General features: G+C 35.7%; 1 protein-coding gene across 1 annotated transcript in view; it reads right to left on the bottom strand.

The window, feature by feature from the left end:
- Positions 1-3084: 3084 nt before the first annotated feature.
- LOC129260977 (lysosomal acid glucosylceramidase-like) overlaps positions 3085-13307 on the bottom strand; it is a 33202-nt gene continuing 22979 nt past the window's right edge. Inside the window, exons 6-10 of the mRNA XM_054898995.2 lie at positions 10833-11070; positions 10175-10399; positions 9407-9570; positions 7395-7517; positions 3085-6542 (exon numbers count right to left, since the gene is read on the bottom strand). Of these exons, the coding sequence (XP_054754970.2) occupies positions 6425-6542; positions 7395-7517; positions 9407-9570; positions 10175-10399; positions 10833-11070 (868 nt within the window). The 3' untranslated portion in view covers positions 3085-6424. The remainder of the gene's footprint in view (positions 6543-7394; positions 7518-9406; positions 9571-10174; positions 10400-10832; positions 11071-13307) is intronic.

The raw sequence follows: 13307 nt of genomic DNA on the forward strand, positions 1-13307 counted from the left end.
ACCTAACTCTGCAACCGTAAGTCACTTTTCAACCAAACTTGGATGGTAGATGGACTTGGGGGACCTGCATGTTATGCTGCATTCGGAGGTCACATGGTAAGGTCAAAGGTCATTTTCAGGTCAACGTTAAAGTTTACATGCAAGACTCCTATGACACCTAACTCCGCAACCGTCAGTCACTTTTCAACCAAACTTGGATGGTAGATGTACTAAGGCGACTTGCATGTTATGTTGCAGTCGGAGGTCACATGGTAAGGTCAAAGGTAATTTTCAGGTCAACATTAAAGTTTACGTGCTAGGCTCTTATGACAAGTGTTATTCCATCCCAGTCATTTCACAATGAAGTTTTGATACAATTCTGTTGCGTGCCCTCGCAAATCACTATATTTCTGGTTATTTTCATAAGTGGGCGAGACACAAAATCACTTTTGCCTTGTCTTTTCATCTAGTCTTCTTTGTTTAGATTTCTTTGTAAAGATCACAACACTCTCAGTTTCAGTCATGCTAAAATGACAGTCTAATAAGGAAATAATAATAATAATAGTGATATCTTATTGAGCGCACACACCGTCCAGAGACACTCATGGCGCTAGCTCAGCAACAGTTTCTTTGGATATACAAAGAACTACCAATATAAACAAATAAAAAGAGATCTTAACAAATACAACCGAGTACATAATTTAAAAAAGAACGGTTTTGCATCACCCACCGGAATTCCTAGCTAGATCCTGGTGGGGGCTGGTGCCCTCCTACCTGCTGCTCCATTCACTGACAATTCAAGGGGCAAGCCCGGTCAGCTCAGAACTCACTGGAGCTGTAGCATATAAGGGCACCAGCCCCCATAGGAAGCGACAGAGCAATGCCTTCGTAGACTTACTAATCACGTATTTTATCATTACAATGCGGATAATGTGCTTGCACTCATTTACTTTGAAGAAAAAATTAAACTTAAAAGAGGGTGGGGGCTATTTTATCTCTGCGACATTGATTTCATCAATCTTTTTAGGCGAATTATCTCCAAATGTTGACATGAAAATGAAGAAAAATTATATATTTAATGAGAATAACACCTTAACGTTATTCCTATACAATCGGGAATGATTTCATAAGACTTTTCTTGACTGATAAATGTCTTTGAAACGATGCTTGAAAAGATGCGATATAGACTTCGAAAAAAAGATGAGAGTATTGTCATTTTTAAACAGAAATCTCTGTAAAGACGCACAAGCGTAAGCGTATTTGAAGTCAATAAATTGACGCAATCTCACTCCTTTGCCACACCTGGCAGAATGGATTTCCATTAATTGGTCTAGAGATGAGAAAGCTATAAAAGTGTGTTTCTCATTGGATATTTATTTAAAAATGGGTGTGTCTTACAGAGATAAAATGAAGATAAAATTGTTCACAGAATACCAACCCGGAGAGATTATAAGGGTATCATCTCACTGATTTTAACAGCGATGAAACATTTTATTTTATCTCGGGTAAAATGGATCTCAGAATACCACCCCATGTCACTATTCCATTTCATTACTAGATTATATTATTTCAAGTGCCGCGGAACGGTTGTGGTGTGAAGGATATAAATTAAACTAAATATGTCTTATTGGATAAATTTACTGATTTGACATCAGATTGTAATTCAATCAGGTGCCTCAATATTTGTCTGGTTTATGTAACAACTTCTCATGCATGAAATGAAATGGACTGAAAATTTCAGGATGTAAACTTTGTATCTAATGTCTGATTACTAAATATATAAAGTAAGTGCTCAAACAGCTATTTTAAAATAAAATCATAACAGAGAGAGGGGGCTAGATTTCAATTTAAATCCTAACAGCCAGAAAAATGCCATATGTAAATTCATATGGCAATGAGTACCGATAAAAATGCATTCAAACTACATGTACACTTTTTAAAGATGTAATTGTAATATTCGATGATACTCGAGTATAGTTCAAAGTACTGACCTTTTACCAAAGCTAAAGGCAGAATTGAGTCCCCTAAATCTAATATTGCACATCTATCAGGAAGGAAATGTTCAACACCTGTTAATTGCCTAATCAATATAAAAACATACGTGCATGTAGCTACATGTACATATCAACACCAAATTTATATCTCTAGCCCATTGTAAGTCCAAGTGACATGTACTCCCTTTTAAAACAAGAACAAATATCTTCCACAGAGTCATATACTTTTTTTTAAACATGTCACTTATCCCACTCTTTAACCGCCCTTGAAATATTTCATTATTTCAAAATTCCAGAACTGAAAAAAACCTCTTCTTCATCTTTGAAATGACCCCAATTTCATGAAAATACCATCCAAACTCTCACTCACCCTCACCATTTTCAATTCTATCTCAAGCAATTTCAGTAACATAAGATGCTCATGTACATGCATGTTTTGTTCTTAGCTACCCCCTCCCCTCTTCCTCCATCTCCTTCCATCTATTTCCTTTCACTTTCTTCACTGAGCCCACTTTCTGTCTCTGTGTCTCTCTCTCCATTCGGCTGTAGATACTATCATGCATGGATTCTCTTTAATATGGAAGTGGACATCCTCTCTTCAGTTAACTTTAGCTCTATCTCTTATCACCCATTTTTCATTCTTTGTCTTTATGGGTAAATTATTTGACAATTCCTTTTGATGTTGTATTGCCATACATATTTATTTATATTTCTTTCAATGTTAAAATATTTTCCAAATTATATGTCTTTAGTGTTTATTTATATACTTATACATTGTGTATGTACTTTGTTGTCTGTACTGACAGTGGAGGACAAATTTCTGTTTTTATTATGGACCAATAAATGAATCCGGGTCTGAATCATACAGGCAATGTATTCATCCAGCTTTCAAATGATACCAATTTCATGACAATACTTCTCATGTTTAGCCAAGATATTGTCTGTTTAAACAAGATTCGGAAAAGCATAGAAAAGCATTAAAAATATGCACTTTGTTAGGGTGGCGAGCTCAAAGTGGGAGTCTATTGCAAAGCTTAACACTACAGACTTTGCTTTCGATAATAATAATAAAATAGTAAATATGCAAATCAAAACAAAATGCCACACACAATTTCATTTAAATATCTATTCTGCAATCATCTCTTCATCCACTTTCAATTATGTACAAATTATTTGTTACAGAAATATCATCATTCCATGAACATTGCATGGTTACTTACAAATTATACAAACTACTTCCATGATAATATAAGAACTATTCACTTAGGGATTTCTCCAGATTCTTCACAATATTAGTAATTTTTTACCTAGCAAATAGTAGGTGGTGATGGGATCAGTTTGGTGTAAATAATAAAGGAAAAAAATATCAAGAAGTAAACGTGTCGGGGGTAAAAAAAAATGTTAGAGGAAGAAATGAAATTTGTAGCTTGTGATTTTTTCTCAACATATCATTCTTCTTACAGTTTCCTATAAATCCATATGCATCACCCATAGCTGGTATTTTCCTCTATCTATAGAACTTGGCAATCACCTACAATATTGTGCCTCCAGCAATTCAGGACAGAATGGAGTAGACCAGTTTGTAAAGTAATTATTTTGAATTATTGCACATTTCTTTCGGAGCACACGTTTTATGGTTGTTACCTGTAAATGGGTTCCATGACAATTGCTCCTACATGTGCTCATCAAGCCAAACATAAACCTGAGGTAATACCTGCACCTCAATCCCGATGCTCATACGATTCTGAACCAAGTACCCCATCACCTTATACATTTATCTTCAGAAAAATCAGTGGAGGAGCAAATGTTGCATGACTGCTACATGACTCCTACATTGATTGCTTCTATTGAAGAATCTGAAAACTGATGAATTTTCTTACTGCACATGGTACAACCAGTGAAGAAGCTTTAATCCAATCATGAAACAGGATACTAGTCTCTAGAAACACATGTACATAGCCAGTCATGTATTCATAATTAATTTGCTTCTTCGTGCCTGGACTCCAATTTCCATACTAATTGATATGTCAGACATGCCTTGGGCAAAAACCAAACCATGTCTACCGTTTATACATGAAGAGCAAATGGGCAGGATTAGATTTTTGGCAGAGAGTATAAAGTGATGTTCAGATAAGGCATACCGTAACTTTTGTCTCTCTCTTTAATACATTTTATGTACATTGATAAACATTGTTTTTTTAAAGTATATTTCATCTATTGATCTCTTGAGGAGAAATTAATGAGACATAAACAATTCTGTTCTATTCATGCTGAGGAACTATCATACCCTAATGAATAATAAAAGTACATGTTGCCCGTTTTATAGATCTTTATTTAAGTGCAGAGTGCATTTCAATTGAATCCTTGGAGGTACCTCGCAAAGAAATTTGCTTAGAAAACCATTATACATTAATAGAGGTAGAAATTGGCATCTATAAATCACACTGACACATTTAAACATTTTTTAAACACTTTGAAAATGGTATTTGGTACCATAAAACATATATTATGCCTCTGCTTACCCGTCTATTTAACCTGATAGGAGAATTGCAGAACTTACATCAGATAAACTGTATGAATATATATAATCAGATGTTATATTAAAACTTTGTAGAGATTTGCAAAAATCTAAGCTGTGGGGCCCGTTCTGCTCTCAGTGCATGTTACAATATTTTAAGAGAAAACCCTTAAAATTCAATTTCATAAGCATTATTTAAAATCTTCACAATAAGTTAAAAAGTTATTATTTTCCCTCCTTAGCCTACAGTGTTAACTCTCGCATTGTAAATCAGAGGGTCGTGTGTTCAAATCCCCTGTGGCCTAGCAACCTATGGCAAGGCGTCAATCCACACTTTACCTCTCTCCACCCCAGTGTTAAATGGGTACCCAGGATGTAGTATGCCTAGCAATCAAGTTTTGGAACTCTTGTTGGAATGCTCCCCAGGGAATGGAGAAAGTGCATATATCGTGTGCGGGCATGCAAGGATCCGATGACCAGGGTAATAATAATCACAATGTAAAGCACTTTGAAACACCGAGTATTAAGCGCCATATAAATGTAGTATTAAGCCCCATATACATGTAGTATTAAGCTCCATGTAAATGTAGTATTAATTAAGTGCCATATAAATGTATAATCAAGCACCATATAAATGTAGTATTAAGCGCCATATAAATGTATTATCAAGCGCCATATAAATGTAGTATTAAGCGCCATATAAATGTAGTATTATGCGCCATATAAATGTAATTATTGTATTATCATTTATATGGACACTTATTGATGCAGTCATCATTATCACAGAGATTAAGTAGTAATTCCTCACTCTATTAAACATTCAAATTGCTCAATACAGGAATAAAGGGGGGAAAATGCACAGGACATATCTGAGTAAACAGAACAAGCAGCTTTAGCACACTTAAATAACTTGGATTATAAAAACCAAATGGCAGATACAGTACAAAACATTATTATAATTACCCAAAATTGAAAATATTCAAACAAACATGAAATTCTTCTGTGGAAGAATTTAAAAAAGGCAAAGGACTAAAGCAATTGAAAAACCAATTAGCTTAAAAATCTCTGGCAGTTCCTTTCTGACCTATAGGTTTCCAATTATGACTATACCATTAGCAGTAAGGGAAAAAATATCTTTACATCCTGAATTAAGTTAAACAATCCCTTTAAAACAATGGAAGACATATGTCATAGTCTCGCAAAAAATGCAGAGGAAGATTAACAAAATTACTCACAATTATAATCCCATCACAACCCTCCCCAAATAAAGAAGTATATCTATAAACCACATAGAATTGAGGCATTGGAGTATGCATCCTTCATAAACATCACGAAAAAAACACAAGATTGAACAGTGATTCGGCCACAAAATCTAACAAAAAAGGACACAGAGGTAAGTGATGTAGGGTAAAATATACGTTGTCATATGGAATATTGGCACTTAAAAAAAGAATTAAGAAATAACCTTGAAATGGACAATAATAAATGATTTAATTCATGATTGCACTATGTCATTCACACAAAATATAATGATGCAGATTAATACATATAGTGTATATTTACATTAGTATTTGGAACACCTCTTCATCCAGCTAAAATGTTTATGCACTGTTAATAATGGTTGATACTGATAGTGATACATACAGGTTGTATTACAATTTGTTTGAGTACATACATGTAGGTGAGTTATAAAAATACAAAATGTTGCATAGAAAATATAAACAATCTAACAATCATCAAGAAATTATTGCAAATTTGACTCCATCTTATTTCTCAATGATGATGAGATATGAAAGTATTCACGATAAACATAGCAGTGGAATGCGAAATATGGTATGTACTGTATGAGGTCTCATGGGTAGATTATTAATGCATATTTGGTTATAAGCCAATGTGAAGCTGTACTGTGCTGGGTTGTCTTTATCCATCAGAGCTAGTGTAAAGAGTGAGCTGGCTTCCAGAGGTATGTTTGTATTGAGCGGGCCGGAACGATCGAGTTGAGAAATCCTGTTGCATTGTGGTTGATAGTGATAGGAATAGGATCTTCTTGCCTGAGAAGGAAGAAAATTGCATTTATCAAGATTATCAAATATGACCATTGTCATTACCATCATCATCATCAACATCATCACCATTACCATCGTCATCATCAACATTACGATCATCATCATCATCAACATTACCATCATCATCACCATCATCATCATCATTACCATCATCATCATCCCCATTACCATCACCATCATCATCATCATTACCATCATCATCAATAATTACTACCTCCACCACCATCATCACAACTATCATCGTTATCATCACTATCATTACCACAAGAAGAATGTAATGATACTGACAATTGCTTTTCACTGCCTCTGGTCAGATATTATGAGCAACCACATTGCTAACTTTTGTGGGGGAAGAAAAAATAAATTGCACGTGGGTGCAACTATGACATATAACATCACAAATGGGTGTGTTCCCTGAAACTAATCTTAACTTCTTTTTTTATGAGGACGTGTGCGGAAATTTGTAAAAGTTGACTTAAAAATTGTCAAATTCTTAGGTTTTTTCACATTTTAAAACTGTTATATAATATTTTGCCCAATTTCAGGCCATAATAAGGCTTTGAGATATATTTCGTCATGTGGTTAATATCCACATTTTGTGATCAAATAAAATTGGGAATATTCGCAATTATCTATTTTTAACACTAATCACTTTCAGATTTCCCATGAAACTGGTGGCATCACAAGTCGTGACCAAAGACGACGGTGCACCTGTGTACTCTTTAGAAATCAAAAGCTACATAAATTAATTTGCATTCATTGTCACTCCATCCTTCTTATCTCCATGCATAAATACAAACAAAACTGAAAATGGTTAGGTTAAAATTAAGGACTTACACATTGATGGCGACCAGAACTACCAAACCATCTGGTCTTAAGAAGGAGATAGCATCAAGTTTTTGTTCCTCATTCTGGTCTATCTCAAGTTCCACTCTTACAGAATCAGGAGGTACAAACTTACTGCAAGGTATTGAAAAGAAAACAGAAAATAATTCAGGTTAAAATGTATGGTAGACAATCTCTCTTGCTTATGATTTTTGTGATAATATTAAGGTATACTACAAAGAGCTCCTGAAAGTAGCAAAAGAAAAAAAACTAATTTATGCAGTGGAAGAGAGTATGTTGATCATTTGCTGAAAAGGAGAAGACATTGTCTATAGGAGTGGTAGAGGGTAAATGGGAAAGAGGTAGGTGTGATGATGTCAAGAAAAGGACCAATCACAGTCATGGATTTATTTACAGATTTATTCATGAAAGAAGTTTGAGATTTGGATCACTGCAATTCCTTCAAAAGAGACAGTACAAGACGAACATGAATATCCCAAAAGTCAACACTACTAATAATCCTTAATGGATCAAGACCTTGGATAGTTAACTATATGTCAGCTGGATTGAAAATATTTACACACTAAACTATAAATTCAAATGCAGCTGATATAATACATGGTGGTTCACAAACCACAAACATTGTCTGATTTGGCTTTCAATGAAATATCCAATATGATCTTTTGACCCCTAAATGACCTTTGAACTTAGTATCCTCATGAAGAAAATGTGGTTTTACCCAAGGATCATATATACCAAGTGTGAACATAATTGATGCAGAAATAAATAATTGAACAAAAACTTCAAAAAGGATGGACATGACCTCATAATATTTAACCTTTTGACCTCTAGATGACCATTGACCCCATCATCCTCATGGACACACACACGTGGTATTACCCAAGGATCATATGTACCAAGTGTGAACGTAATTGATGAAGAAATGAAAGCAAGTTGAACAAACACTTTAACATTTTTGTAACAGACTAACTGACCAGCAAACTAACAGGAAAAATGATCGCTAGGTCTCTGCCGAACTTCCTTTTGGGTGTTGATTGCTTTCTCATATTTTGCTCAATTAATATCTTTAAATTATCACAACTTTAAATCCTTGGATCTTGTCCGAGTCCTCACTTGGCATACCCTTATCACACGTGTGAAGTGAAATTGGCACTGACATAAACGTTTAGGTACCCAGTACCTCCTTATCTTTCTACTCAGGTCTTATCCTCATCCTGACTTAGGCCACTTCCAGTGGGCAGAGGTATTAAAAAAATGTCAAAGAAAACATGTACTCTAGTATGATAAAATCTGTCGTTCTGTATCATAATGACCATTTTGAAGATGACAGAAACACAAATTGTTTTGTTGATGACAGATGTCATAAACAAAATTAAACATTATTAAAAGGGGTGGATTTTTTTTCAAGGAATGGGGGAATATATATGATTTACAAACTACACTAGTAATTGTGTATTTACTAAATTAACAAGCCACCTGTAGGGGACTATTGTTATGAAAGAAGATAAGGTTTTCACAAATGGTGAAAAGAATGAGCAAACAATGTGTGGGTATATTTGAACCGACTATTTGCTGAACCCATGGATAAATATAATGCTAAATACATCCATTGTTTGGGGTTTATGGTCATGGTTTACGACATATCGACAGATATGCAGAAAATGAAATTAAAACAAACATCACATGCCTATTGATCAGGAAAAGCAAATATGGCCTTAGGAACATTTCTTGAGGAAGGCCTTACTTATGAATTTGATAACAGCCAACTAGATGATAGGATTACAGAAGCATATAACTAGTGATAATGAAAATTACTAGGTAAAACCTCATATAATGCCCCTCTAAGAGACTGTTACATTAACCTTAGAATCTGACATATTATTTCAAATTTTTCTCCAATGATTAAAAAAAAAAAACTGCTTGACGTCATCTACAGGCATGTCAACTGTCTAAAGAATCATTTAAAATCAATATCAATTGCTGAAATTGCTTCTCGGACTCACCTAAAGTGACCTAGATGGTAGTACATGGGTTGCTTGTAGAAGACATCATACTCTGCATCAACAATGACAGGAGCATTGAGTTTATGAGCAATCCAGCTTGGGCCTCCCTGGATGTTAAGAGCCATGTTCCAGTCCACCCAACCAGTCACCCAGTGGTTCATATTCTAAGATAAGAAGATGTTAAAAAGAAAACAATTATCAATCATGAATGTTCAAAGAGGTTTTCAAGAAGATATCTGTAACAAACGTGTAAACCTTCAGTTATAAGAGTAAGGATGTGAGAATCAAGAAACAATTCATATAAAGTGATAATTTGAAAGTCACAAATCCTCATTGAAGGTCCTTCTGATAGTATTTTAAGCTATCAGTTCTCTGATTGCTTACTTACAAGCATGATGTCTTCTTTCTTAAAAAGTCAAGCAAAATGACCACCACAAAACCACCATTGCTTATTCACGTTACTTGAGAATACTAGAAATACACAATGAAACAGACATACAGGCTCCTTCCACTTGGGGAACTGTACTCTCCTCTCCTCCTGTAAAGCACAATGTGAGTATAACTTCATAAGCAAGCCCCTTTGACAATTCTAATTCTGAAAAATATTATTTTTGATTTGTATGCTTGAACAGATTTTTCTTTTCTTTTTGCTTTAATACAAACAAGTCAAAACTGCATTTCATTCTGTAGGATACCCTACATGTAAATTTCTAAGCCTATATATTTCAATGGTATCATCTCACTTGGTAAATCCAACATCTATCTTACCTGTATGATATTCTGGGTGTACCCTTCTCCTTGTTCCCAGCTTCCCAGGGACACCTTAACACCAGGCGTCTCAGAGGTTCCCTGGCAAGCCTCGGTGTAAAGAATAAATTTACTTGGGAAGAGGTTGTTGGTGAGATCCAACTTGAGGGTTGGAGACTGTTTGTCCCAGTACCAGTGAACAGCGATACCCTTGACATACTTCTCGGCCTCAGAATCACCAAGAACCTGGGAGAAAGCGAGAGAAGGAAGAATAAATGTAGCTATATTGACCTGTGACCTTAGTATTTGATCTGACGACTTTTCATCCCTCCCCATATTGTACCTGTTATGTCTTTCTTTCTCTCCCTTTCTCTCTCTCTCTCTCTTTGCCCCTCTCATCTATTTTATGTATTCTAAGGGGGTGTTACAAGAAAAGATTTGCAATCAACTGCTTATTTTTGTTGCTAATATACAAGTGATAGATCGATTTTAGCTACAGCAACTCAATTTATACTTATTGCAGAAGCAAACCAGTGATCTATCGCATATTTGCAATTAATTCAAAATACGTTATTGATTTGGGGACCTAAACTTCACTTGCAATCAATTGCAAGTTCTTTGGAACACTCTATACGACTTGGATTTAGTTAAAATAGTTAGAACTACATTCATCACTCACCACAACAGGCCAATCGGGAAGCTCAAACCTTTGATCATCCAGCATCATGATACTGACATTCCCCAGACCACGTTCCTCTAGGGTGGGACCCAGATCAAGCTTCACAAAGTCTCTCTCCATCTGAGGGGTCATGTAATTACAGGCATTAGGTTGGTCCTTGATAGCCCCTGCCCATGGCTCGTTCTGTACTGTCATACCCCACATGCTCACGTTGTGTTTGGCATAGCCTTCAATGAACCTTCAAGGTGAAGAGAATATGAACGATCAATTACACAATGTGTGAAGGAGAATGAAAGGAAGAGGTGCAAGAGAAAGCCAGACAGAGAGAGAGACAGAAAGAAGGGAGGAAGAGCACTAGCGTACCTACGGGGGGGGGGGGGGGGGGGGGGGCACTCTGCCCCCCTGACGAGCAACAACCCATACAAAAGACATATACCTGCCCCCCTGACGAGCTTAAAAGACCTTTTTTGCCCCCCCTGACGAGCTTGAAGACCTTTATTGCCCCCCCTGACGAAAAAAAAACTGTTGGATAATTTACCTGCTAAAATGATTGAGGTATACATCGAGCATACCTCGAAAGAAAGAGAATGACTCGATGAAACTTAGTTTTACATGCAGTTAGATCATCGCGGTGGATATCGCAGCTTCGCAATTTCAGCCATTGTTATACTGACTGTAGGCTCAAACATGATCGATGGCGCTGTCCGTATTGAGGCCTAGCGTTAGCTAGCAAGACATATGGGGTTTTTTGGGGGAAACAAAAAGAGAATGTGATGAAATGTTTGCGCTGCGCCCTAATTATCCTGCCTAAGTTCTTTCGTTGATTTGGGTGAGGTATTTTCATGAAAAATAATGTTGTTGTAGACTATATTGGAAAATATATGTACATGTAATCAAAGTGAGTTTGCGTATAGGATTGAGTACTTTAGATTGAAATCTCATTTCTTCACATATACTAAACACAACAAAAAAGTAAGTCCCCCCTAAATCAAATTGCTGTAACTTTTGAACAGAATTATTTTGAGATATGACATTTCGTAGGTGGTTTTCTACACTCAATAGCAACTCCTGGGGGAAAATGAGATTGATCGGTTGAGTCGTGCATGAGTAATTAAAGATTGAATTAAAAATGACAATTTTTGAAAGTCACAAGAGTCGTTTTTCACATTGTGCAAATACAAAGTTGGGCAAAAGTTGTTTTTAGGTGAATCTTATGGTGTTATGCTGTTTTACTATCCATCATTTAGCCACTCCACACACAATTTTGATATATCGTATGTTCATGGTTGAGTGAGCACAATGTATTGCAGGGGCCGCGGAAGCGGGGGGCTTCAGCCCCCCACCCCCACTTTTTTCCAAAAGCATGTACAAAAATGTAAAAATGACCATACAATTGTGATTTTTTGCATGGTCAGCCCCCCCACTTTGAAAACCGTTCTGCGGCCCCTGTATTGTGACGTATCATCATAGGGGTTTATGGTAGAATCCTCTACAACTTGTTAGATCATGTTAAAATTTGAAAATGTTGGTGGCTCCCCCGATTATAGGCCCCTCCCCCATTTTAAAATTCTGGATTCACCACTGATTTGTCCATAAATTAAACTGATCATGAGAAATTGTTAGGAAAAGAATACATTTATGCAGTATAAAGAGTATTCATTCCTAAGTTTTCGAATGTGCTCACTCAACCATGAAAATGTTTAAAGTTCAGAAAGTGTGTGGTGATAGAAATGATGGATGATAAAAACAACAGTAATTAAAGTCACATTTGAAACCAAATTTGCCCCCAATATTCACTTTATTACCCTTTAAAATGAGTCTGTGACATTGAAAATACAAATTTTCCCACTTTGATGCGTGTGCACTCATCCATAAATAAACAAATAGACTTCATTTTTGCACAGAATTCTGCCCATAGGTTGATAAACATTACTGCCAAATGACATTGCTAAAGACAGCCTTGAAAAAAAGTTCCACCATATTGAATAAGGGGTTACTTATTATTAAACATATGCACCCATAATGTACACAAGTCTATGAGAGAGGAAGTCAAAATTTTAACAAATATGAAATGAGGGTTTGTTTCATGGACGGTTTTTGTTACTTCTGCCAACAGTTATTTCATGAAACTTAGCACATGGCTTCAGAGTAACACTATCCAAAAGGCGCGCATACCAAAATAACCATTCTAGAGTGGGGCCAAGGCCTTGAACTTTCTTCTCATTTGCATAATTTCCGAATATTGTGTGCTCACTGATGCATTAAACATCGTGATTTTCATAAAAATCAAATCAAATGAACTATGCAAGGAGGTTTGTGACAGATATCCATAGTTACAAATTGCATTTTTTCCAATAACGTAAAAAAGAGCTAATCACATTCCACATTTTCATTCAAGCGTGAATGTTTAATTAACCCCTTTGAATAATTGAAGCATGTTAATTGGTCATGAACATAACGAAAAGTTGAGAAAAG

The sequence above is a fragment of the Lytechinus pictus genome, unplaced genomic scaffold (genome assembly GCF_037042905.1).
Source record: "Lytechinus pictus isolate F3 Inbred unplaced genomic scaffold, Lp3.0 scaffold_19, whole genome shotgun sequence".
Classification (NCBI taxonomy): domain Eukaryota; kingdom Metazoa; phylum Echinodermata; class Echinoidea; order Temnopleuroida; family Toxopneustidae; genus Lytechinus; species Lytechinus pictus.